Here is a 27,774-nt window from a genome sequence, read left to right on the forward strand (position 1 = left end):
TCCTGAATCTTGGAGTCCTGCAGGGCCAGTCAGCCAGGGCGCTGAGCCCAACTTACCAGGGATGTGGCTGCCCATGTATTTGATGTGCATCTCGTGGAGCCCGACCTCAGTGGGAGCGTATCTGACAGTGACTGTGCCATCCTTGTTGTCCACAATCTCAGGTGTGGCTGTCTTCCCAGAAGGCATGTGGACCTCTCCTGTTGGAGCACATGGAGACAGGGCAGTGAGCCCACCAAGACTTCCCCCGAGAAGCTGAGCACAGAGGCACACGTGGCCTTCACAATAAAGGTTTTCAGATACAAGAACACTTCACCATGGCCTAAAACACCACGTTCCACAACCGGAAGCAGAGACGTACCTGCCTTTATTTTGTTCTATTTTGTTTCCACAAAATGCAGCAGGCAACTCACAAGTAAAGGGTCTTCTACTTTTGTACTGACAAATGAGAAGCTCAAACAGGACTTGAGAAGACCATGAGACCAATTGGATTGGTAAAGCGTCAACTCAAAGAGAAGCAGGCATTGAAAGGAGGCTAGGAGAGGAAGTAACTCTTGTACAACAGACCTCAGTGTCAATGTCACATCTGGAAAAGTAGAAGAATAAGAGAAGGCAAGAAAGGGGGGGAATAGGAATGTGATGGTCGAGAGAGATCTAAACACAGTGGTTCTCCCCCTACAGAGCATCTCCGGCCCTCTCTCCAGGATGCAAGTTATAAATGAACCACCTCTTCTGAGATACACATATACACACAGAACATTCTGCAATCCCATGGGCTCATGGACTGACCCAGGGATGCTGGGTTCCGGGCCCCAGGTCTGGGGGACAGGTGGAACCAGTTCCTGCGCACTGTTTGGAGAGCTAGTGCAAGTGAGTGAGAACAAGACGGCTTTCACGACAGTGCTTACCGGTGATTTCTCCTTTCCTGACTGCAAACGGAATGACCAAGTCGAAAGGCTTAAACCCCAGGCCGTTCATGTCACTCACTGGGACATAGGCCTCTTCAGTTACCTAAAAACAGGAAGCAGCGGTCACTGGGTAAAGTGGACAACAGTGTGAGCTGGGGAAGCTACAGGGGGCAGAGTAACTGGGAATTCGGCAAACTCGTACAGCCAGGATTTTGGGATGCGGCTGCCCATGCCTTGCGGGCTTTGGCTAACAGGCTCCGGGGCCAGAGCAGAACCTGAAGAATTGGAGGAATCATGCTGACCAATTGCTAAAAATCCCTAGGCTGTTTGCTTGTGAAATTCCCAGCAGCACCCATGGGAAAGCGGAAAAGTGAGAGACAGCAATGTCTGTGAGTCCCAAGAGGTTCCACCTGGAAAGGTTTAGTTGCCTGTGGCCTGGAAAAGAAGGTGCGTTTTAAGTGGCAGAAAGTAGCAGCAGTGGCTTTCCCCCTGAACAGAAACCAAATGTGCAAGTGGTGGCTTTTAGAGTCAGCAGGAGGGCTGAGACAGCTGTCCATCTTTCTCTTTAAATATGGAGACAAACTGCACCGAGCGTGATCACAGACATGGTAGTGGGCGATTCGTGGAGTGCGTACGATGACACAGGTGGGTCTCATTACAGAGAAAGCCAGGATCATTGTGATGCACTGATCAGTGGGGACAAACCAATGACCAGGACACCCAGAGGGCTTAAGCAATCCCCAAAAGCAGGCTGCAGCTTTTCTGCAATGAAGGTTGAGTAAACAAAGACATGGAAAAGGGAAAAATAAAAACAAAAACCAAAAGTGTACCCAGGGCCTGAATCCGGGGGGATGTGCATTTACCGGTGCCTCCTCCACAGCTGCGACTTCCCCATCTGTGGCCTGGTCAGTGGCAAATGGAAATTAGTTGGGAATCACATTGAGGGACATCGCGACTCAGTAGATTCTACCACCCAAGGGCTGCTTCCTCTCCATCTGTCTTGCATAGCAGAGAGCTACTCCCTGTAGCGGGAGCCTACCTTCTTCCCACCGTTGTGGAGAGCAAGTTGGCATCTCCTGTTCAAATGTCAAATCCATATGCCCTCTGAACCCATGACCCACTTCTAGGAAGTAAGCCTATAGAAATACTGGCAGGAAAGTCTAGAGGTAAGTCATGTGTGCAAAGGATTTTACTGGAGCCATTCATTGTTGGGAAAGGCTGAAATAACCTAAATGTCCATCTGTAAGGGAGTCGGTTAAGTAAATTATGTAAGTTTGTACAGTGGAGCCCGGTGCAGCCATGCTGAAGAGGCGATCAAGTCAGATCAATTAATATGGAAGGGTATTTACAGCATATTGAGGGAAGGAAGCAAGTTGCAAAGCAATGTGCCTGGTTAATCTCATGTATAAAACTGACATGTTTCTTGTATAAGCAGGAGAAAACCTAACGCTGGTCACCCCTGGAGCATGAAATTGGGAAAGGGGTCTCTTGTTACTTGGTATGTATCTATAGTTATGTTCTAAAAGTTTTTATAAATTCATTTTTTAAAAACCAGAGACTTTGTGTTCCTGATCCAATCACCCTGATAAGGGATGGGTCCCCTCTCAGTTCCCTCTTCTCCCAGGGTGGACAATAAAAGAATTGGAAAGCCTCCCTTCTGGAGGAAAACTTCCGTGCCCATGTTTAGCCCCTTTTGTGTATTCTGGCATCTCAGAAAGGGGGCTTCACTTACAAAGGCAGCTTTGTAAGCTTCAACGTTTGCAACAGCCCTATCCCCCACCCCCTGGACCATCTCAGGTTGGGTGACTCCGGGACACATCAGCCGGGAAGATCTTTCAGTGGCTACGCTATAGCCTTTGATCAGTGACTTCTTAACAGTGACAGGCAGAGAAGCTGCTAGACCCGTGACTTGCTGTGCACGTCTGTGAGATGTATTTAACTGAACCAGCCTGCTGGGGCTCCTACAGACATTTGCTGCAAAGGCAGTACAGGGTGTTCATGTCCTTTTGGCCCCAAGCCTGCAGGGGAAGACAGCGAACCTAGCCCCAAGAGGCCAATGAATAGAAAGTGAGCCCATCTAGGTAAGGCTGGAGGAAGCTAGGAACGGGAGAATGAAGACCTAAAGCACGTGCCCTGAGTGTCATCCCTTCCGGCCTTCAGCAGTTGTTAGGGGGGTTGTGCGTTTTACACAAAGGATCCTTGCTCTGTGTGCAATCCAGGGCTGAATGGACATTCATTCCTAACGAGTTTGGTGGCCTCCACTGCAGGTTTCTGACTCATCTGCTAAAACGGTCCTTGGTATTTTCTTCCTGGTTTCCTCACTCACACCCTCCAAACGTGGTCTCTTATCTCCAGCTCATCCCACCAGCAGGGCTGTGACCTCTGCCCAATTCTAACCAACCAGATAAAAACTCCTGTGGGCTAAAAACAGATTCTTAAAACTACAATTGGGACTTCTCTGTAAATAAGAAGGACATAAACTTTCTAGCTGCATCTTTTTCTCCCCTGAGGAGAAAAACACTCCCAAATTAACAGCGTCAAAAGTGTTTACATCCTTGAGACATAAAAAGGCTCCAGGTCTCTGGCACAACGTTTATAGATAAACAAACATCTATGGAAAAGAATAAAGGCACAGCAGATTATAGAGTGGGAGACAGACGTGGGCTTCTGTCTGGAATGGAGTCTTCATGTCCTTCTCTGCTGCTGCATAAAGTGAAATCATTAGATGGAGCTTTGTAGACTGTGCATGGGGCCAGGCCACTGAGTTCTGTAAACTTTGTGGTCTGCTGCCCATGGCACCAAAGGACACAGGTGAGGACGGTGCTCAGCAGCTGTCCAGAGCAGGCAGTCTGGGTTCAGTGGACTTGAGTCTGATCCCCGCTCCTATACAGCATTTGTAAAAGGGCCAACAATGCATAGTTTTAAGAGTTAAATGAAGGACTGCTCCTAAGGTTTCTAACCCTTTTCCTGGTTGAAGAACCTCAATAATCAAAGGAAGATCTAAAAGTCACTCAGATTTGAAAATTAAAGGGCCTAGCCATTCTCTGGCTCAGAGGTTTTGCAGAATGGTTTTCTTTTATTCCAGATGTTCCTAGCTTCAAAAAGACAAGTTATTTCCCCCTCATCATCAAAGTCTGAATCTCTCCAAAACACAACTGGAGGTACTTTGAGTCCTGGGGTATCAGAGTCAAGTCTCCAGACATAACAGCCTTGGGAACCTCTCTCCTCCAGGGCAGGAGAGAGGAGGAAGAACTAGCAGGATGAAAAATTGTAATGTTTTACTTATAGACGTTTTTGTCAAAGCGTATCTTTCTGAGCTGGGCTTAGGCCAGGACATTGCCTAAGATCCTTAAGAATGATGGACACTTTGGTTGCCAGTGATTTCCTAAAACCCCTTAGAGCCAAAGGGTCCCTGGGTTTTCTAGAGATTACTACAGGATTCTGCAAGGTCATGACTGCTTAAGACAATTTTTTTTTACAGAAAAGAAAAAAAAAGTGGCCGGGGATGTCTCAGCCAGGGTTTAACAAAGAGCAATCGTTACTGTTCCTGCTAACAACAGCATGCTCTAGAGAAGGAGTTTTCCTTACCATGACAGTGAAGGGGCTGTTGGGAATATCAACGCCACCAAAGCGCACGTAGATGACATAGGTGCCCGGCTTGGCAGCCGTGTAGAAAATGTCATAGGTGCCATCCTCATTCTCGATGACATCAGCCTCAGCCTCAGTGCCGTCTGGGGTCAGAACCGTGCAGGTCACTTTGCCTTTCCCGGCGGTCTTGGCGTCTACCACAAAGCCCACTTCCTCGCCAGTTTTCACAGTGGAGGCGATTCCAGGACCTGGAGAAAAGTTTAGGAGGAGAGCGTGGAAGCTTCAGCCATGGACAGCAGCTGAAGGCCCAAGAACAAATCACACACGTTCGTGTTGTATCTGTGAATGTTAGACCTTCAACTGCCACCGTGCAGAGGGATGTCCCAGAGATGCCCTGGGGAAGATGCTGCTCCAGGGAGCATTCTATCCATTACTTATTAAATAAGGTGTATCTGCAAGTTCCGAGTGATAACCATATGTTAAACCCGCTTTGCCAGCATTCAAGTGTATGGGGATGAAGGTCAACTTTCATCAGCAAACACATACTGGGCATTTTCTTAAGTGCCAGATACACACAAAGGTGAGCAAACCACAGCCTCAGCTCTCAATATGCTCAAAATCTAACAGGGCAGATGCATGCAGGCTGGACACCAAGAATGACAACTCAATCTGTGTTGGAAACACCAAGGGGGGACTAAGTTATCAAAAACATAATCAATGGTTCTTCAAAGAAGCATCCTGCAGCACATCTATGGAAAGTTCTATGAATTTACATCCCAGGGTTGCCACATTGACAGAGGGCTTCCTGAGAAAGGGGAAATGGCTGAATTCTGAAGGCTGGGTACCCTTGGCTAGGGAAGACTTATAACCTCTGTCTCCAAATGATGACCCGTCTATCTGTCTGTCTCTCTGACTTGTGGCACCCCTTTACTGAGGATCCACGGATCAGGGAGTGCAAAAAACTGTGAATTAAAAGCACCCTGGCAAAAAAAAAAAAAAAAAAGCAAAGTGTGTAGAAGCAACAGGGAGTGATAAGAACATGCTGAGACAGTGAGTAGTAAGGGAAGACTGAAGTTTGGTGCTGAATGACAGGCTGAGAGGTAGGGCCAAAGGAGCCCCCAGGCTGAGCAGAGTATCCTGCCTGAGCTGCGGGAAGGAGGAGAGCCTGGAAAGCCAGGAGGAAGTTCCCACCCAGTATTCACATGCCCTCAGGTTAGCAAAGACAATCCAGTTGTCTCTGGAACAGCACAGACCTAGGAGGTGGCAGACCGGCCATCGTTACAAAATTTCTCAGTCTTGTGGTGGATGAGCCAAAAAGAGCCAAGCTGAGCAATTTACAACCTCACCCTGAAAGCCAAAAGATTTTCTCCTTTCAGAACAAGACGAGATATGAGAGAAATAGGACACATCCAGGGTGGACCTCTGTTTAGTTTTATTTAAAGAGAAGCAAATCAGTTTCATTTCAGAGATGGGGATTCATGGTTTGAAATCTGCTTGAAGCAACATCAGAGTTGCCCATGATATTCAATTGGTCGTGTCTTAGAAATGGAAGGAACTGATATGCTCTAATATTCCTGGAGAATTCCCGAGAGACTCAGACGTAAGTCCTGAGTGTTGAGGAAAACCTAGATCCTTTAATGTGCTTCCCTAGCCCTGGCCTGAAATGCTCTTGAATATATCTCGAATAACTAAACCATCTACTCATGAAAGGCATAAATTTGATGCTTTTCATGGGAGCCACAGTTGAAATCGCAACAACTGAAATCTCAACAATCACCCACTTCAAAAGTAACTGTAATAGTTTCCATGTGCCTGGCACTGTGCTAAGCACTTTTCATGTCTGACCTCATCTAATCTCTGCAATAGCACTGCGAAACAGTCTCTGATCCTTGGAAGAGCTTCATGAACTTAAATGTTTTCCAAAAAGATCTCCCATCTAAGTCTGCCTGAGGCTAACAGTGGTTGAGCATCTTGCCCTGATCACACAGCTATTAAGTGGCAGACGCTGGCTTTCTGAGGCCCAAACACACACTCCTGTCCTTGAGCTGCACTCACCTGTGGCCAGGCACTTGCTGGCATCGCCCGTCTGTGTGGCCCGGATGCGGTAGGGAGACAACGGGATGTCATCCCCACCGTAGGTGACCCCAATCATATAACGCCCGGTCTTGTCAGGGATGTAGGTAACAGCGTACGTGCCATCTTTATTATCATGGACAATGGCTCTTTTGGGTTTTCCCTCTTGGTCCTGTGGATCACAGAGAAATGCTATTTAGGATGTTGTCATCAAGATGTAGAAACCATTCAAAGAAAACCTTGACAGATTTTGCTCATTAATTAATGCCTCTAGTGGGAGGGAAAAAAGAATTACTGGCTTAATACATTTTGGCAGGTGGTGGGAGCAGAGGGTCATAGATCCCTTTAACACTGAGATGGACATGGTCAATTTTTAGTGAATTTTTTGTCAAGGGGACAAACAGTTTTAGCTCCAAATCCATCAAAATGTAGGGAGACAAGGGGGCAGAGGCTCCTGCTTCTGCACACCTTCACTCTCCTTTCCCTCTTTACTAACAGGAACCTAATTCTTAGCTAGGTATGCTGCTTCCAGAATACGAGACGCCACTTCCTAGTATCGTTGGCCACTAGGCACAGCCATGGGACTTATGACAAACTTCTGGCAAACAAGAAGAGAGTGGAAGTCTCATGAGGGACTTCTGACAGGGTTGCTTAAGAGAGCTGATTGAGTTGGAAGGTCCCATTGTCCCTTCTGCTTCTTCCTTCTGGCTTGCCATGTGGACTGGATGGCCAGAGCACCAGCAGGCTCATGGTCCATGAAGAGACCTTAGGGACAGAAGCCACAGGAGCAGAGAGATGGAATGGAGCCTGCTTCCTTGATAAGCCACATAGCCCCCAGGCACCTTGCCCGGCCTCTGGGCCTGTCTAACAAGAGAGAACTATCCCATGTGTTTAAGCCACTCTTATTTGAGGGTTGACTGTGATATGCAGCAGAACTTAGTCTTAACTAATCCAAAGGGTAATTTTAAACACTCAAACAACAAAAGATAGGAATAGATATAATAGAGAGCAAAATATATAAGATTCACCAAAACTTGAAGCTATACTCTCAGACTTCTCAGGCAAGCCTGTTTGTTGTCCTGTACAATTACTGACTCTCTAGTGGGGAAATCAGACAAACATTTGCATGAGGCTAGAAATTAGTTGTTAAAATCCTGGTTTTTAACCCCGGCTGAGAAATTAGGTCTTATTAATGAAGTTTGGCTCCAGAAAAATCATTCAAGGTTACCGTTATCTGAACAGCAAGCAGGCCTTCCCCGGCATCTCTGGCATCGATCGCAAACTCCACAGGCAGGCTGGCAGGCACACCATAGGTACTGAGGCCAGGGCCACTGGCGGTCACTTTGCTGGCATCGTATGTGGGAAGGACCTTGACCTTAAAGGGACTTGACAGACATGCACACCCCAGTTCAGTATGGATACACTTCAACCCAGCTACATCTGACCTCTCTTACACAAGAGACTGGGATCGAGAGGGAGGATTTCTACAGCATATAAGACTTAAGTGCCAAATCCAGCAGAAATTTACAACCATGTAACCATCATACAATAGACCAGCTTTCCATAAGTGCATTCCATGGGTTACAAACTAATTTCCAAATTAGTCTGGGAAACATGGGGTTAAACACATTTAACCCACTTTTGTTTTACTAACACAATGATCACCAAAATGGAAAGAAAAAATATTAAAACTGATGTTTCAATATTATCTTGTCCTCTTATTTTCTATTTTTAGTATGTTTTAGATGATGTAAGACCTATTAGTCAAGTACCACATAAATGTAATTTATAAATTATACCTTTCCACAGAGCTAGAGCTATATGTATATCTTCATGTAAAAATATGCACATTTGGGGTACAGGTGAAACTTTTAAATTCTAAGTATGATAAAAAAATTTTGGAGACTCTTCTGAGAAGTAAAGAGCTTAAGCAACATTTTTTCTATTAATAGGAATGAGGAACAGGTTTTTATTCAACACCTTCTGGGAATGCTATGGTCAACCAAATTCTCAATTAAGAAGTAAAAAATTCTGCCCTAATCAGAAAACAAGTTGCATGGTCACCAGAAAGAAGACGTTGATGAACTAACGCACATCTTTACATTAAAGATGGCTGAAAGGAACAAATGTAGGGGGGGCACCAAGAGAGCAGGAGGCACAAACATCAAGCCTAGTGTATTTTAACACCTGTGCAGAGCATGCCGGTTCTCAGTGAGGCTGATCAGATGGATGGATGGGTAAATGAGTGGATGGATGGATACATGGGTGGGTGGACAGATGGATGGATACATGGATAAATGAATGGATGGGTGGGCCACCAGAGCAGTGCTGGTCACCAGAGGGGTGGGCTTGAACCCCTTCTCTAAGTGACAGAAGCTTACCTACGAGGGATCTCTTCATCAGCATATTTAACAGAGACCATGTAAGGCCCCTCCTGGGACGGGGTGTAGGTCACTGTGTGTGTGCCATCCCCATTGTCCACCACGTTCACGGGCTCCACCAGACCTGAGAACAGAGATGAGAGGGCTGAGGAACTGCCTGGCTTCCCCTTCACTCCACCTGGGCTGAGTTCATAAAGGATCACATTCATCCATGAGAGCTATTGGTTTCCACTGATAACACAAAGGCAAGCAGGCCATAATCAGAGGCCTAAGAAATCACAGGAGAAAGATTCCCCAATTCATAGCTGCAGAAATGACCCTAAGAGACACCTTTAGCTTTCTGTTGGCTGAACTACACTCCGTCGGACCTAGAGTATAATTAAGGAGACTGCCTGCACTTTTTGCTAGAGGGCATATGGTGAAGGTGCTTGTTGCAGACATGCTATCCTTTCAAGCTGGTTAGGCATGCTGGGATGAGGTAATTTTACTCTACAGCCAAGAAAGGGTCAAAGAGTCCAGAACTCTGAACAGCAAAATTTAACCAATGGGCCAGCCAGTTAAAACTTGTATCCAGGGGCTTCCCTGGTGGCGCAGTGGTTGAGAGTCCGCCTGCCGATGCAAGGGACACAGGTTCGTGCCCCGGTTCGGGAAGATCCCACATGCCGCGGAGCGGCTGGGCCCGTGAGCCATGGCCGCTGAGCCTGCGCGTCTGGAGCCTGTGCTCCACAACGGGAGAGTCCACAACAGTGAGAGGCCCGCGTACCGCAAAAAAAACACAAAAAACAAAAAAAAAAACTTGTATCCACCTCTGAGCTAAGACCATCATGGCAGCAGCATTCTGGGTGTAGGGCGCAGGGTAAGTGAGGGTGCCTATCTCATGAGGGTGAGAGGGCTCTCAATGTGACATCTGCAGGGGATGGTTAGAGGTCACTTTAAAGCATAATCAAGGCATGCATTAGGTTGGTAGATTCTAGATCCCAGTTCTGAACATGAGTGTCAGGATTCATCAGCTGAAGGATAGATTAATCAAAGTGTGGCATACTCATTAAGCAATGCACATGAGGCAGGTACAAGGCAATTTCAGAGTTAAGGCCAGCAAGAGGCATTCGGGTTAGGTAAATCAGAGCAGCAGCTAATAGGAAAATGCAAACCTGTCTCCATAAAGTCACCCTTCAGGTCCCGTTTAAAGAACTCTGACATGGCTTTCAAGGGGCTGAGCCTTGACTGGGAATCCATCTCATCAGCTAAAATTAAAAGGCTGTTATTTCTGAGTCCTCTGTAATAGACGTAGATATCTCAGCAAAGCTTTTCTCTCTTTCTCCCCTCTGCCCTGCCCTGTCTCCCTCTCTCTCTGTCCCTCTACCACACACACACACACACACAGGTCTTGAGGTTCAGTAACTTTGTGGAATCAGATTCCAGCCCTATGACTTCATTTCCCCCCAAACCATTTCTGCTCTGAGCTTCAAAGGGCATAACCTCCTACTGAAACCCATTAAGGAGAAAGTTCCTCTTCAAAGAAGAAAGCCCTCATTTGCCACTTCTGTGAAGCCAAGAACACATCACTGAGTAAAAATCCAGATAAGTTAAGAAATTAGGCAGAGAATGGCACATTATAAATGCTGGAAGAGGACGTGTGATCACCTACTGAAAAAGGTAAATTTCAACGCACATCAGGGCTTGTCCCAAAATGGCCTGCTAGCCTCACCCAACCCAAATTCCAGGCTGCAAAAGGGAAGGCCAAAATGCCAACAAAGCCCATTCCCCAAGAGACCACCTCTCTCCAGGGAGCTGGGACAATGACAAAGCTATGTGTCACATGGGCTGAGTATTGCTCATTTCCAGAAATTTGGGGTGTGTTCCCCCATGAGCACCAAATCCAACACCCACGCAAATCCAGACCCACCCCAGTCACCTCACAAATGCTGAAACACATAATTAAGCAGTTGCGATAATTTTACACGTGAGAGCCCAGATACTACTTGCTTCATCTTTCTACTTTAAAAATATAAAACAAAATTTTAAAAAGACATTTAGGGTCATATTATTAAATGACAGAAAAGACAGGCCGCTAGAAAAATAACAGGCCTGCCAATTTTTTTAAGCATGAACTTCTACTGTTTAGCTAGAACATGGAGCAATAAAGTAATTTAAGAAATTTAACTTAAAGTTCATGACTAAACTCAAAAGCAAAGTGCCTGCTCTGGGTCATGGCTGCCCCAGTCCAGGGCAGGTGAGTGTCGGCAGGAAGGCAGGATGTGTACTTACCTCGTGGGCCCATGACCCTCACTTCCAGTGGGGCCAGGCCGGCCTTGCTGCTGTCCACCGTGAAGGACTGCAAGACACGAGCTCGGACACCCGAGCCTAGCCCAGGGCCAGCGATCTTGACCTTGCTGGGGTCCACAACATCCTTCACAGGAACCCTGAAGGGGCTGCCTAGAAAAGAGGTCACAGGATTCTAAGTACAGCCCCCCCCTAGTGCCTGGAGACCCGCCTTGTGTGCACCCAGAATTGCACCATTGCTCTACCCAGGCCCTCACTTACACCAGCCCCAGTCAGCTTCTCCTGCCTTGCTGTGTTGTGCACCCAAGTGCACCTACTGTGTACGGACATGGCGCCAGGTTCTGGGCCCAGAGTGCTAACAGCTCTCCAGGAACCCCATGCAGGAGAAGGATGAGGTAAGCAAGTCACTGTAACATCATATACAACACATGCTGGGGATTTGTACAAGGTGCTGCTGGAGCACTCAGAAGACAATGAATCTGGTCTCTGGGAGACCAGAGGACGCTTTCCAATAACATATGAGACATATGGGTGAGCAGATGTCACTGAGAAGGGTTTCAAGCAGAGGGATTGGCACGTGCAAAGGCCTGGAGGTGAGGGAGAAGACGGGCTGTTGAAGGAACTGAAGGAGGATGCTGAGTGGTGGAAGGAAGGCATGGAGAGGACTGCAGAGAGGTGGGCAGGTTGTGCAGTCCACATCCAACATCCTCTCCCATAAAAGGATCCTCAGGGGCCCCTGGACTCCTGGTCCCTGCAATGTAGCCAGCACCACCCTCCCACCGCACTCATGGCCTTCTTGGTTCCCTGGCCATTTGGGCGAAGCCTTGCTTTCTCCCTGAGTGTAAGCTGTGGTCCCCCTGCATGGCTGACCCCACCGCTGACACTGGGGCCCTCTGACTCTTTGAGGGTATTGATTTTAAAGACTGATGAAGCATGGGAAAGGCAGGGGGATTGGAATTTGAGAAAAGCACTAAACACAGAAACAGGAACTGGGCCAGGACCCTCATGGGATTCCTCTACCAAGGGAGACCAAGTAAGACCTCCCCAGAGGTGGGCCAGAAACAGGTGCCCCAGCATCCCCAGCACCATGCCTCAGGCTGCCAAGTCCATCACAAAGGGGCGACACCCATCTCTTGCAGAAGTTCTCATTCTCCCTGTGACGCCTGGCAGCTAACGATGTCTAACTGCCACAGAAGCCGAGGTCTCTCTGCTTTGTATCCTAGAACATTTGTACTTTGTAGAATCAGGGGTGGTAAATAACAAAGATCACACAAAGAACCAAGGCCCTGGCTTTTTTAACAATAGCAGGGCTTCAGTGGTATCTGATTTCTTGGTTAATTGAAATAAATGGCTGACCCTGGCAGAGACAAGCACCACGCTCCATGCTGGAGTTTAGTGAAACAAAAGGGAGTTTTATTTTAAAGAGAGACAGTTGAGGATTTCAGTATCAAGAGGTGATGGCAATGAACTAACTTTGAAGCCAATCTCCAGGTTGGCCTCCAATGTAAGTGGTCTGAACTCAGCATGAAGTAGCCAAGAACCAACAAGGTAACTTTAGGTCTAGAGTGGCAGATACCAGGCAATCTATGCCACTCTCCCATTCTGTGCTCCAGGCAGACATGATCAATCAATCACAGCAGCCTTTCTTCCTGACACACTCATCCCACTTAATCCAGTGGTCAAAACAGTCATCACCAAAAGACCACAGCTAACCCACCAGAGGAAACCTGGATATGCCATCGCGGGTAAGACAGGATACTTTGTTAAAAATAACCCTACTATGGGTTTGTGTCAGGCCAGGAAAAACCAGGCTAATATTTAACCAACCAGAATTTCTATGAAAGCAAATTAGAAGCTACCAGGTTGTTGAATGTTTCACAGCAGAACCTCATGCACTACCTTTGTAATGAAGCCTGACACTAAGACAATCAACCAACGCTTTACTGAATGACTCTGACTGGGAAAATTCTGGGGTCCAGGAGAAGTTGGCATTTGGCTCTGGGAGGCAAAAGAGCCTGAAAAATAAAAAAGAGGCACCATCTACATCTGATGAAAAAACCCTAAAATGGGTCTCTTTCTGTTGTTACGCTCCAAGTTGGCCATTTGCTTCAAGCTTGTGCATCAGCCACAGGGGCCCAACCTCTCACCCCTTCTGCAAGGCGAATTCCAAAGCTGATGGCATCCACCAGATTTTCTCAATAAAGTCAAAATAGTTTTGTTGCCTCCACTACCAGGAAATGCTCATCCCACTACCGTCTGCCTGGTGGGAGCCACCAGGTCATCTGCCCTGGCAACAGCCTTCTACCATTCTCCAAGCTCTATTCTCCCATCCCATGAAGTGCACAGTTGCAAAACTCCAGAAGGTCCTCTTGGCTCTGTATTGTCCCTGAGCCCTGCCCTCTTTCTTTGTAAACACTAGGCAGGAAACTCACAGACGGCAGGAGCTTTGTCTTGTCTGTGGCTGAATTCTCCCTGACTAGTGATTATAGGAATTAAAAAAATCTATATTGGAAGAGCTGCAAGGACCAGTTTGAGGAGAAATGTCATTTTAAATGAATTATGGCTTCAATGAATATCTGAGTAGAATGAGTTTGAGCTGAATGTCAATGCTTTCTGATCAATGTGAAAAAGGAGGAGCGAGTATGAGTGTGAGTGTGTGTACACACTTGCACATGATACGGGGAAAGAGCAGACAGAGTCAGGAAAGCATGTGGTCCGTGGACACTCCAGCTTCCTGGAAGTCAATCCACAAACCTGAAAGTAGGGCCCTCAGCCCACCCCTTCCTCTCTCTGTCTCATCCTGGCTTATGGCCTTCAGAACAACACTGCCCCACCCGAGGTTTCTCCTGCTCTCACCACACATGAGACAAGGCATAAAGTGACTCAGGAGCAGCCCTGGAGTCCTTAGACTTCCGTCCACACCATACCACACACTCACCTACCCTTCTAGACGTGTGTCAGGTGGCAATCATTTCACTATATAAACAGAACTAGAATCTGTGGAGATTCCCCTGCTGGAGCATGAAAGCTGGAGGACCCTTCACTATTTAAGTCATATTTTTTTTAATGTTTGAATAATTTATAGCAGTGGTTCTCAACTACAGGTGATTTTGTCCCTCAGTGGATATCCAACAATATCTGGAGACATTTTTGGTTGTCACAAAATGGGCTAAAAAAATACCATACAGGGCTTCCCTGGTGGCGCAATGGTTGAGAGTCCGCCTGCCGATGCAGGGGACACGGGTTCGTGCCCCAGTCCGGGAAGATCCCACATGCCGCGGAGCGGCTGGGCCCGTGAGCCATGGCCACTGAGCCTGCGTGTCCGGAGCCTGTGCTCCACAACAGGAGCGGCCACAACAGTGGGAGGCCCGCGTACCGCAGGAAAAAAAAAAAAAATTATAATTAATTAATTAATTAAAAATGCCATACAATGAACAGGAAATTACTATTATTATTCCTATTTTACAGTAAGTGTACAAACTACATCATTAAACAGAAATTAATATATAAGAACTTGAGTTTGTGTGTCATTATCAGCTACCAGGACTGTCAATGGAAAACGGAAAGATGTGTATAAGATGAATAAGAACTAACCACAAAATAAAGTGGAGCTTTTCAACTTTGTAAAGAACCAGCTTTCCTTGAAGATCTAGCTCCTTCAACACGTGAACAATCATTTTCAGTTAAAACTCCAAGCCAATGCTTTTTGGCATAATACTGGTCCTCTTAGCAGTTGGGATATTCTTGGAGATGCAGCCCTAAGGAAAATTCTCACTTTGCAGCTACTGCAAATATCAGACAGTTGTTCCCATTCAGTGAGATAAGCAAAATCAAACCCGCTTTCATGCAAAAATCAATAATTCTTTAGGTGCCCTTCAGTATAGCTTACCAGGGATGTGGGCTCCTCCATATGTGATATTCACGTCGTAATCCCCTGGAGCAAAGGGGATGTACTCAGCACTGCAACTGCCATCTTTGTTGTCTCTGCAGCTTATCTTTGACTCCGATGGTCCCTCGACAGTTATGCCAAGACCCCCAATTCCTGCCCCTCTGGAAAGTGTGAGTAGAAAGGCCAAGTTGTACTGGTGGTTCACGCCAGTCTGCTTGTTTCCAAAATTCCTTTAAAATCCCTCTATAAACTACCCCACTTCGCCGACCAGACTCAACAACTGTGATACCTCTCACACAGGGCGTTTCTCAACAGTGTAATATAAATAAAAACAGTTTCGACCCTTCCTTTCCAATGCTTATCCTTCATTGTTGCATTGGCTGGGTCTGAAAGTACAATTCAGGTATGAGACTTGTGACCAGTTTTAATAGGAATACTTCTAATATTTCACTTAAATATGAAATTGGCTCTGTATTTTTGAATTATCACGTTAAGTAGCTTCCACCTAGTCCTGGTTTGTTCAGCAGTTTTATGACTATTATCAAGTGCTTTTTGGTACTTTTAAAAGCATACTTGGTCTTTCTCTGTAATATATGTCTCTGTGGAAGAAGACGCCTCACACATGAAATACAAAGCCTCTCAAAAGTTGCGAGACCATGATATATATGTAGGATACACCTATAAAACTTCCTGAAAGCAGTTAAACTACTTAGGGCTACTCCTTTTACAGAGTCAACACACAGATCCCAGGACCCTGCTTACCTGGTAACCACAGTAAAGACATTGGGTTTGTTGGTAAAGGCCTCTTTCAATCCAGGTCCTTGAGCTTGAACCCGAGATGGCTGGCAGCCTTCGGTTACAGCCACTTTAAAGGGACTGTTTGGGATGGGCACATCATCATATGTCACCTCCACTACATGGAGGCCTGTTCAAAACAACATATAGAAACATATTTGCACAGGAGTCACTTATTTGTGGCAAATAATACTCTAGAAGTCAAGTCTACGTGCTATCCCATGTTATTCGAAAAGAACAGGTTTAACAAACAGCAAAGTTGGTATGATTTGATTTTTTTAAAAAACACAAACTGTTTGCGCTTTTGTTCACTTGGCAGTCACATACCACCCCCCATCGCCCAACACACATGCAAGGCCTCTCCTCCAAGCAAATGTCACTAAGTCTATTTTCAAGACAGTCATCTTAAACACACCATCCTCATTTGAGAAAACTCCACATAGCCACTAACCAAAAGACAAAGAGAAACCCATGAAATAGAATAGACAAGCATCCACGAAAAGAAAGTGAAAATATCTATACCATAAAGTTTAGGGATTATATATCCAGATTATGAGGACATATGGTGCTTTTATTTTTTTATGCTTTTATGATTTATCAAAATTTTACATTAAAAATTTTTTTTTAAATTTAAATTCCTAATATCCAAGAAAGAAATTAATTATGTTAAAAAATCGCACAGGGAATTCCTTGGTGGTCCAGAGGTTAGTACTCCATCCTTCCACTGCTGGGGGTTGGGGGGGTTTGATCCCTGGTCGGGGAACTAAGATCCACGTGGCACGGCCAAAAATAAATAAATAAACAAAATAGGAGGTAAAAATTAAGGGAGAACTTTCCCCCTTCAGGAAAAAAAACTGCACAAATGAGCAACATGCCATGACATCACCCCATAACCTGCTCAGATGAGGCTGAGGCTAAACACAGCCCAACTGTTACACAACAGGGCCAGCATGCCAGGCACTGAGCAGGCAGGTGGCTCTGTTCGGGAGAGAGGTTTCCACATTTCCCAGTCGCTTTGCACATGCTTCTGCTGAGACGGTCAAAGCACACGGGGCAGGAGTTAGCACCAGCCACCAGGAGGAAGCAGCCCAGCAGAGCTCTGAACGAGGGTCATGTTCCAAGGAGAAGTCAACTCACCTTTCTCGAAGGGCGTGTATTCCACCTGGTAGGTCCCATCAGCATTGTCTGTGACTAAACACTCGGTGGAGGCCCCTGAGGGGTTGGCAATATGGGCCTTGATGTGGTCGCCTCCGACCTGCGTCAGGGGCCGTGAGTCGACCGTGAAGTCGGTGGTGGCTTCCCGAAACACATCTGCAGAGCAATCACACAGATAAGAATGTCACTGTCACCTCAATTTCAGGAGCAAACCCAAGAGCCAAGGTTCTCGGCACTTCAGAACACACTAATTTAGGTGACAGCAGACAACTGGTTTCTCTGACTCAGAATCAGGAGTATTAATGTCTCCCCACCTTCAGTCTCCCTGGCAAAAGAAGCTTCTTCCTAAGCCAAGGAACAACACAACTGCCTGCACACTTCTTGGGACAAAGGTGGGATCTAGGACAGGTTAAAGGCTGAAGACAGCAAGTGTGGTATTAGCCAGCAGTACATTTTAAACCTTTTTCAGATAAGTGTCAAAAATGCAATGTGCTGTGTTTCCACATTTATAAAAAAAAAAAAAATCAGGGGCTTCCCTGGTGGCGCAGTGGTTGAGAATCCGCCTGCCAATGCAGGGGACACGGGTTCGAGCCCTGGTCTGCGAGGATCCCACATGCCGCGGAGCAACTGAGCCTGTGCGCCACAGCTACTGAGCCTGCGCTCCGCAACAAGAGAGGCCGCGAGAGTGAGAGGCCCGCGCACCGCGAGGAAGAGTGGACCCCGCTCGCCGCAACTAGAGAGAAAGCCCTCGCACAGAAACGAAGACCCAACACAGCCAAAAATAAAAATCAATTAATTAATTAATTAAAACAAAAAACACAAACAAGATTTCTGGCTTTGCCAGAAAAAAAAAAAGGGAAAATCTGCTGACAGTGTTGGGAGTGTGAAGAAACAGAAAGCTGGGGTTGGGCAGCAGAAACGCCACATGCTCACCCCTTCACTCTGCTCCCCTCTACCGCTCCCTGATGCAGAGACCACAGGTGAGTTTTCTTCTACCTGGCCCGACCCCTACAGGCATTTGAGTTTGCAGCCCTGACTCTCTGAGCTTCCAGTGAGCCCGTTACTTTGGCGGCCACCCTCTTTTTCATGAAACCCACCTTTTCCTTCTATTCCTGGCCCAAAGACTTTGACCCTGCTGGTGTCCACGGCAGGCTCCACCTTGACCCTGGCGGGGAAGTGCGGTACAAGCTCACCGCCGTACTTCATGGTCAGCGTGTACATGCCAGCGGTCAGGGGCACATAGGTCACCGCATAGGTGCCATCTTTGTTGTTCTCGATACAGACTTCAGCTTTCGCCCCCGAGTCTGAGACAGCTTCCAGGCCCAGGGCCCCCGGCCCTGCTTCTGAACAGTCCACGCTAAGCAGCCCTGCCTCGCCCACTTTCCCATGCTCCAGCCCTGGGCCTGATGCCATGACTTTGGAGGGGTCAAACGGCATTTCAATGTCGGCTTTGAAGGGAGAACCAGGTATGTGGACTTCTTCAAAGAGGATGTTGACGAAGTACTCCCCGGGCTTTGTTGGGAGGTAGGAGACGGAGCAGGTCCCGTCGCCATTGTCCGAGCATTCAATTTTGGCCTCACAAGGACCTTCCACGGTTAGGCCCAAACCTCCAGTTCCAGCTCCTTTGGTGTCGATGGTGAACTCGGCAGGCTTGCCCACAAGACCACCTTCAAGGCCAGGACCATGGGCCTTCACCTATTTGGACAAAGAATAAAAATCAGACTCTGCTCGAAACTGGTATCGCTGCTCAGCCGGCACTGCTTTCAACAGCCAAGCCTGCAATCGGCAGTGAACTACCCCTCGATGAAGTGGTCCTTCTCCCTGGGGCCTAATGTGTCACACACACAGCACTGAGTTACAGCCACATGCAGTGGATGCTGCAAACGGCTGAGAAAGGGAGACCTGGCGGTGAACTCATTCAACACGAAAGGGCACATCAGAGGCATGGCTTTCCTCTCTCCTGCCAGGCTTGGCTCGAGGGCTGGAGCTGGACACCTAACATCTATTCCAACAAACACACTCGGGTTTCCTGGGTTGAACACTCACTGAATGGCTTTCATGGACCTCACTGTTGCTTTGGCTGCTATACCTCCCTCAACAAATTCTGAATAATAAAAAACTGAACTATAATGGTGAATACATGTCATTATATGTTTGTCCAAACCCATAGACTGTATAACACCAAGAGTGAACCCTAATGTAAACTATGGACTTTGGGTGACAACGATGTTGACATAGGTTCATCCGTTATAACGGGTGCACCACTCTGGTGGGCGATGGTGATAATGGAGAGGGTATGCATGAGTGGGGGAGGCGGGATGTGGGAAATCTCTGTGCCTTCCTCTCAGTTTTACTATAAACCTAAAATTGCTCTAAAGAATAAAGTCTAATTAAAAAATTAAAAAACGAACAAACATTAAAAAAAAACACTTGCTTTTAAAAGAGGGAGGGGATGAGGCTTTCATCTCTCATTCAACAAATAACACAGTTTTATAGGATTCATGCCATTCAAAACACTGGAAATATTCTAAAACCCTTGATTCAGGGCTACTAGGAAGAAATGATAATGGGCAGAATATATTTTTATACTTCATTATAATAGCTCACTGTGTGTGCCAGATGCCAGACTGAGGCCTCCACACCCACCATCTGACCTCACCCTTACAGGCTCACTTTGAAGCAAGTACCGTTACCATACTGACAAACGAAGGACAGGAGTCCCTCACCAAAGCCTCACAGCCAGAGCGAGAGAAGGAGTAGGTGGGACCCAGCTGCCGAGGGGACCCTTCCTGCTGGATTGTAGGACAGAGAACTACGGAGAACGGGCTTTCATCACAAAACAATTTTCTAAAGGTCTTTGCTGGGCAGAACCAGAGGACTAACTATGTGTTATTATCTGCCAACAGAGGACAAGTTCTGGAACAAAAATGAAAGCTGACCTTGGTGGGATCGGGTGGCAGCGAGGCCTCCACCGTGTAAGGGCTCCCGGGCACGGGGTGTCCATCGTAGGTCACGTCCACAGCATACAGCCCCTCCTCCCGGGGAATGTACTTGGCCGTGCTGCTCTCCCGGCCCGTCACGGGCGCCACCAGGCATGGCACAACCTTCCTCGAGGGGCTCAGGATCGTCACGTCCAGCTTCCCCTGACCTCCCGCTCCCCTGGTGTCAACGGCGAACTCCTGATCCTTCCCAACTTCGACTCCTGGAAAAAACGAAACAAGCCAAAGGGATGAGCTGACCCTGTAGCAAAAACACAGCTGAGAGCAGAGATGGTTCCTTGGACACAGGACGTTTTCTCAGCCTCTACAACAAACACTGGCTGATGCAGGACAAGAGGCAAGACTGGGTAAGAATAATCACCATTCTGGCCTCACTAACAACCAGTACAAGAACATTAATTAATTCCTTATGATAATAATAATGATAGTCATCATTCACTGAATGCATTTTACATTCCAGGCATGAGGACGGCACATCATCTCCTTTCATTTTCAACACAACCCTACAGGGTATTTATTAGTAACCAAGGAATTTAAAAGATGGGAAACTGAGGCTCACGGGGGTTAACTGACTTGCCTGGGGTACATACATATCCAGCAGACCACAAAGCTGAGACTCAGATCTAAATTCACTTGACCCCATGGTCTGCAGTAAGTTATAACCTGATACTGTTGTCTCTTCTTTAATTACTTTTGGTGTTAACTTTATATCAAAACACTCCCAGAAGCCAATGTTTTATTTACTAATTCTTGGCAGCAAATTCAACCCTACAGCCAAGAACGCAAAAGTCACAGGGTTGGCCAATGCAGAGGCACTGAAGCAAGCCCTGAGAATTGACTCTCTGTATTGTGCTGATACATGAAAGGTCTTTGCAAAGCAGGGCCACAGAAAACCCATGTGTTACATTTGACAAAAACAAGGAAAGGACTTTGTACCAAAACAAAAACACTGGGAGCCTACGGTCCCCACCACAACCCAGGGAAGTCTTGACTTGGGCAATACAGGGCCTGCCAAGATGAACAGTAACAAGCAAAGAGGCCTCGGAGCTCCACATCCCAAAGACTTTTCCTAATTGGCATCATACTTTTCCTAGTTTGGAGTCAAAACCCTCGGGGTCTTGGAGAAAGGAGTAACAAGGAGACATGTTAAGGATTAGACAGTGACTATTCTTATGCTCAGAGCTGGCTGCTGCCAAGGAACAAAAACCAACATCGGACTCTTGCTTCAGTGCCCCCGGAGCTGGAGCTGGCCTCACTCACAACTTGTACGTTTGGGTCACAGGGCACTGAAGGTACTCACCGAGGGTCCCGCTGAGACCTGGAGAAACCCACAGAACAAGAGGCCTGCCCTGAGGGTGTGCACAGAGCCCCACGTGACCCTGAAACCAGGAGACCCTGTACCACTGAGGTTCAGCCAGGCTGCGGCCATGCCAACAAGAGGATGGAGGTGTGAACGTTCTCTAATATAACGCTGACGCCAAAAGGCAGGCTGAAGACCTATGGGTATTGCAGAGTAACTTTAGTGCAAAGTAAGTGTTGCCAAACATTTTCTGCTGGCACTAAGTATGTGCAGATGCAGAAGGACAGAAACTGAACTGGTAACTTTGGTTAACCCTATAGGGAGTGGGAGAGGTAATGCTTCAAGTAGAACATACTCTTGTCTGTGATGTCTTTTTTTTTTTGCGGTACGTGGGCCTCTCACCGCTGTGTGGCCCCTCCCGCCGCGGAGCACAGGCTCCGGACGCGCAGACTCAGCGGCCATGGCTCACGGGCCCAGCCACTCCGTGGCACGTGGGATCCTCCCGGACCAGGGCACGAACCCGTGTCCTCTGCATCGGCAGGCGGACCCCCAACCACTGCGCCACCAGGGAAGCCCCCTGTGATGTCTTTTAGATGAAAAATGGATTTTTGTATGACCTGTGTAAAAAATACTTTTACGATCACGTGTAAAACTTGAGAAGCTGAGTGATAAGTACATCAGTGTTCACATTGTACTATTCTCTTTACTTTTTCATTTATTCACTCAGTTATTTCATCTATTTAAATGAGCTTTTACTAATAAGATACCTGACAAGCTAAAGGAATATCCAGACTGGGGTGGGGAAATGCACTGTAGTTGTGGTTTCTGAGAGCCCAGAAGTTGGCTTTTATGTTTGACCCTAATGTGGATTCAGTGGCCAAGGAGTGTTGGCACAATAGAAATTTGTCAGAGAGCAACATGCCCCAAATTCTCTGTCATAAAAACTTTCTGCTGTGATGCCAGCAGTTACCGAGGGCTGACTATGACCCAGCTCCTGAATTATTAGCTCATTTAATTCTCACAATATTCCCATGAATATTCTTCCCCCACCTCCATGGAACAAATGAGAAAACGGAGGCTTGGTGAGGTGAAGGGGCCAGTACGGTCACAGAGCTACTCCACGGGACAGCCCTAATTCAAACCCGTCTGTCTGACTGCAAAATCTCATATGGCAGAATTTGCTTCTCTGCAAATTGTCTTTGAAGGGAATGTAACTGCTCTTCAATGACCCATCTCCCCCCACCATTCATGACGCACTTACTGTTTTCCAGCCCATTAATTTTTATCCTGCTCAGATCCAGCGGAGCAGCCACGCTCACCGTGAAAGGGCTTTTAGGGATGGGATCGCCACCGTATGTAACCAGAACCTGCATGCTGCCCTGGAATGAGAGAGAAAACCGAGGACACATTTGGGTACCAACATCCTACCTTGCTGTTTCAACCTGCCTTCCAGGTCTTTCATTCTTCCCAGAGACACAGGGTATAAGACTCCAGCAGATTCAGAAAGCATCTCAGATGTATTTCTCTAAGTTTTTGGCTCCATGGCAAGAATGACAGAGAAATCAGACAAAAAAGAGCAGCTAACAACAACAGGGACAGCTTCATGAGCACACCATGCTCGTGCTGTTAAGCGTTTCCTTAATTCAATCTCAAAATGGTCCTAAGAGGGCGTTCCCACTGTCCTTACCATTTTTCCAGGAGATGAAACTACAGCTCAGGAACGTAAAATCACTTGCCCCAGTGCAAGAGCGGGGCCTCATGCCCATGGTACCCAAACCTGAGTCAGTTCTAGCCGCTCTGCCATGTTAACCTCCCCACCCAGCTAAACACCCAGCCCTGGCCATAGGCAAAGCAGGGAGGCCTGGGGGCCTCTAACCGAACAAAATCTTTTGTCTCCATGTCCTGGGATTTCAGGCCACTGGGCTGCGAAATGAGTTTGCCAGAGTTTGCCTGGGGCTGTTCTGAGACCACTGCACAGAATCGAAACTCGCGTATCTACGGCAATGAAAGAAAAGTTGCCAGTGTGAAGGCAGACTGAGCCTGTGGGCTTGGCAGTCCCCTCGCCAGCAGCCCCGTGGCCATGGAGGCACAGCGTGGCCAGTCCTGGCCCACTCGCTGCTGGCTTCCTCTCTCCACGGTTGGCCGAGTCCCCTCCCTCCAAACCAAGGCTCCATGAAAGCCCACAGCTGTCTCAGTAGATTAAGGCCCTCCTCACCTCAAATGTCTGGGTATCACGTAAGAGGATGTGGGAAGGGAAGAAGCAAGGGGGAGGGAGGAATGATTCCTTGCAGGAATACAGAGGGCTCGCTAAAGTTCAGTCCCTGCTGAAAGCTGTCACAGACCAAGTGTTAAAAGGGTGTCGCTTTTGGCCTATGAATATTTTCTCACATTCCTTGTGTAATAAAGAAGGAGGGAAAAGACAAGACAAAAATTAGTTGCATCGCTGAAGGAGGGAGGGTTGACTTTCCAGGACGTATTTGCACTGCACACAAAACCAGTGAGCCCCGTATCTGAAAAGTGTAATACCTCATGGTAAGATGTACGTGGTCACATTCAACAGAGTGGGGGCTGCTTTGTTGCTTCAGCCCTCAAGGCACTGCCAACATGCCAGCTCTTCCCGAGGGTATGCCCCCAAACCCTGAACTCCTCGAGGGCTAGGCCTCCCAGCTAACCAAGGGTCCTGGAAAAACCTTCTCCACCACCCACTAGAATTCAGGAGACCACTTCTCTGGAGTGCCAAAGGAGCGAGGGGAAATCCTCGTTCAGTTAAGCCCATCTGTCCCATAAAAGAAAGCATATTCTCATTACCAGTTATACAAAACATAACAAAACTGAGACAGGAAATTAACTGTACCTTAAATAACCTAATGAGGGGGAGGAAGAAAGCTTAGAGATTTACACCTGCGATGGCCTGTAGCATTTCAAGGTTTCCTCCGAGGCCCCAGCCAAGGAACGGCCTATGCATTTTCCCCAGGGGGCCAGGAAGTGAGGGAGGTCTGAGCAGTGACCACCAGTGCATTTCAGAGACTTTGCTGTTGGCCACACACTTGTATTTTATTTTATTTATTTTGGGGCCACACCACGCGGCATGCGGAATTTTCCCGACCAGGCATCGAACCCGCGCCTCCTGCAGTGAAAGCGCGGAGTCTTAACCACTGGACCGCCAGGGAAGTCCTGCCAGATGGGTTTATCCTCTCCCCTCGAAGCTTTTGAGACCTTCATCTCATTCTGCACGAGACCCATGAGGACAGGACCGAGAAAGCTACCCACAGCCCCCTCCTCCAGAGACCTCTGTGACAGCCATGGCCACCAACAGTAATAACCTTTCAAGGGAGGGACTGTTCTCCTGTGAGGGCCAGTGAGCTCCGGGGGTTTCCTAAAGGCTCCACAGCAGCATGTGGAGTTCTCAGTTCCCAGTGGCTCCTGACTCGGCATGTCCGGGAGCTGTTGCCACCGGCTCCTCAAACCACTCTGTTCAGGGAAGCTTGGGGTGAGAAACTGAAGGCACTGAGGCCACAGACAACCAAAAGCACAGAAGGCAAAATCCTCCAGGGAAACTGTCGTTGTATAATGGCCCTTCTACCTTCGACCTCTGCGTGGGTCTTCAAGCCCCAGCCCAAGAAGTCCACTCCCCTCTAAGGCAAAAACTCTGACCACTGCCTTCCAACGAGAACAGAATCAACCAGCAACGTCCATCACTGGTCCACGGCAGGCAGGTGAGCTGTGGACTGGGGCCCTGCAGGGGACAGCAGCCGCCCGCAGGTGTCACGGAGCAAAGAGCCAGCAGTCGGGTGGGGGCCGCAGTGCCTCACACAGCAGCCCGAAATCTGAGGGTTAAGCATTCACCCTAAGCCAGGATCCACCCTTGTCTCTCCACACACACTCAACAGCTGCATTTCTGGAAAGTTCCAGCCTCTTAATCCCTAAAACCACCACAAGAAGATGCGCCTGTGGGCAGCGACCTGAAAAGTCACCCCGTGCGGCTTTCTGGGCTGACCCAAGTCTCTTAACCACATCCAAGAGCAGAGCTCAAAAGGCACGCTTATTTTACCCAATCTTGAGCTGTTAGCTGCTCTTCAGAAAAGAGAGTTCAAAGTAGAATGAGGATGTCTCAGCCCCACTCTCCTACCAGATTACAAAGTTCTCATGTTGTTTCTGCTTGTGAGTTGAGGCTCTACTTGCCTGGGGCTGTTCTGAATGGAAAAGATATATATAACATGATATCCTAACCTTGGAAACTCACAATCTAAGAGTAGAGATTTAATCTGTTTTCTTTGCCATAGAGAAACAGGTAGAATTGCAAGTTGCCCAAATAATAAAACAGTAAACCTCACTCTAAACAACAAACGAGAGGGGTGGGAGTGACTGTTTAGAATGCTATGCATAAATGGGAGAATCCAGGCTTTTCTATAGGAGCTCCCCAGACCCTACACGTGTAGCCATGAATCAAAACAAAATTTTAAATAAGTAAACATGAATTCATATAGAGAGGTAGATTTTTAGGCCCTTATTGCCTAAAAACAACCAGAGCAAAGCAGCCGGAATGACAAAATCCTGTCTGTATTCCTGTATTTTGTAAAAGGGAATAATTTAGTGCTTGAAGTACCATTTCGGGCTTGAGGGACTAAAGGCTCTTTGAGAAAGACCCCACTGCACCACCTCGTAAAAAGGGTAAACTAAGGCAAAAGGGCCAGCAAGGACAAAGGCGTGGCAATTGTTTCCCTGTGAGTAATTAGTAAAACACTAAAACCAAGAACGGAGGTGGGAAATGGGGGTGGGAAAGAACAACTAGCTTCCTGCTTGTTCTTGGGGAATCTTCCAGGCCCACCTGGTAGAACCCATCAGGCTTTTCGTCAGCGTTCCCAGAGAGGTTCAGAAGGAAAGGGGGAGTCTCCTCCTGTCACAGAGCAGCGCAGCTCAGAGCACAGATTACCACCCCCCCCCACCCCACCCCCCGGTTTCCAGAGTGACCCAGCCCAGCACCGAGTGGGGAGGGGCCCTACCTGCTGGGTGGGCGTGTATTTAACGGTGTGGGAATAGTCGTAATTATCAATGATGTCCAAATCCTTCACGGCGTCGCCAGGAAGGGGGCTGCTGAACTGCACGTTGAGGGGGGCTTTTCCGGCCCCTTTGGTGTAGACAGTGAAGTGGGTCGGTTTCCCGTTTTCCACACCTGGGAGGGGACAGTGAAGTGAGGAGACAGGCCCAGCTGGAGGGGTTTCACTTTTAGCACCAGTCTGACTGGTTCATCAGCACCAGCTTCCTTCCTCAAGGCAGTAGGTGGAGACAGGGGCTGGCGCTGGGCCAGCGGCTCAGCTGAGCAGGGTCCCTGCTGAACTGGAGCCCCAAGAGAGCCCCTGCTCTGGGGGAGGTAAGTCACTCACGGCCCTGGACCAACCATGCCCATTGCCTCCAGGGTGACCTCATGCACACATGCCATCTTACCTGCTTTGCTGAGCCCCGGGCCTTCTGCCTTCACTTTGCTGGCATCGTGGGAAGGGTCGACTTTGACTCTGAAAGGGCTGGCGGGAATTTCCTGTAGCAGAGACACTGTCTCAGTAGGAAAGTCCCTGAAGCCACTGCCTGAGCTTAGCCTTCTGCCCAAAGCAAAGGAGGAGACCTCAGCATGACTTCCACTCTAGCAGATGGTGAGCAACTTCCATTACCACTGGTCAAGTCTTCAGGCGCTAGCATCAGGCAAGGGCCATCAGTGGTCACTCATGAATACCTGGATCCCTGACATCACAGCTAAAGGATGGGTTTCCACAAACCACTCTGACAACTCTCAGCCTTTAACACCAAATGCTGAGTACTTAGGATACAAAATACTACCAAAAATAAAAGCCCAAACAATAATACACGGGGTCGGAGGAAGGAAAGGGACATTCCTCCAGGGACAACAGAGAGCTAGGGTTTGAGGAATGCAAGGAATTGATTATAAATGCAATGATTGTAATTCTTCAAAAGGAATCTTTCAGAATAAAGGCAGAACAGGTTAAGTGGATGAAGCCAACTCAGGACCAATACCTTTAAGGCACAGAACTTTCTCCTGAGGTCCCTATCTTTACGTAAGATGAATTTGAATCACCAGGATTCCATTATTCCCTGTTTTAGGGTATTGCGCCTCCTTGTCTTCATTATCACATGTAAATATGAATTCTATCTGAAATTCAAAACCCCTCTCCCTAGAAAAGTTTAAAGCCTGAGGCCAAGGTCATCATTTCAGAGAAAGTATAGAACACATCTAGAAACGAATTACGTTTCATTCAAAAACCGGATGAAAGTTTGTAATGATCCAATTTCTTTCTAGAGTCTGGCTTTTAACCACTGACTACAAGGCCCCACTTTTGTTAGAAAGTGGTACAATTTTAGTTCTGGGTGTGTTTGTTCCTTCTTGGTTTTAAGG

At 47.6% G+C, this 27,774-nt stretch overlaps 1 protein-coding gene across 4 annotated transcripts in view; it reads right to left on the reverse strand.

Annotated features, from left to right (window-relative positions):
- Positions 1-27,774, reverse strand: part of FLNB (filamin B) — a 139,076-nt gene that overhangs the window by 27,247 nt on the left and 84,055 nt on the right. For 2 of the 4 annotated variants that reach the window (XM_082637938.1, XM_082637940.1), the window contains exons 17-32: positions 26,814-26,904; positions 26,372-26,541; positions 22,630-22,747; positions 20,009-20,271; positions 18,167-18,764; positions 17,052-17,225; positions 15,882-16,044; positions 15,120-15,280; positions 11,216-11,383; positions 8,948-9,071; positions 7,795-7,951; positions 6,549-6,738; positions 4,494-4,741; positions 1,736-1,807; positions 906-1,008; positions 57-197 (exon numbers count right to left, since the gene is read on the reverse strand). In XM_082637938.1, coding sequence (XP_082494064.1) covers positions 57-197; positions 906-1,008; positions 1,736-1,807; positions 4,494-4,741; positions 6,549-6,738; positions 7,795-7,951; positions 8,948-9,071; positions 11,216-11,383; positions 15,120-15,280; positions 15,882-16,044; positions 17,052-17,225; positions 18,167-18,764; positions 20,009-20,271; positions 22,630-22,747; positions 26,372-26,541; positions 26,814-26,904 — 2,941 coding nt within the window. Of the gene's footprint in view, positions 1-56; positions 198-905; positions 1,009-1,735; positions 1,808-4,493; positions 4,742-6,548; positions 6,739-7,794; positions 7,952-8,947; positions 9,072-10,098; positions 10,192-11,215; positions 11,384-15,119; positions 15,281-15,881; positions 16,045-17,051; positions 17,226-18,166; positions 18,765-20,008; positions 20,272-22,629; positions 22,748-26,371; positions 26,542-26,813; positions 26,905-27,774 lie in introns of all 4 variants that reach the window. The other 2 variants (XM_082637941.1, XM_082637939.1) reach the window with 2 other exon arrangements.

The sequence above is a fragment of the Mesoplodon mirus genome (genome assembly GCF_964341445.2).
Source record: "Mesoplodon mirus genome assembly, chromosome: 12".
Taxonomy (NCBI): Eukaryota; Metazoa; Chordata; class Mammalia; order Artiodactyla; family Ziphiidae; genus Mesoplodon; species Mesoplodon mirus.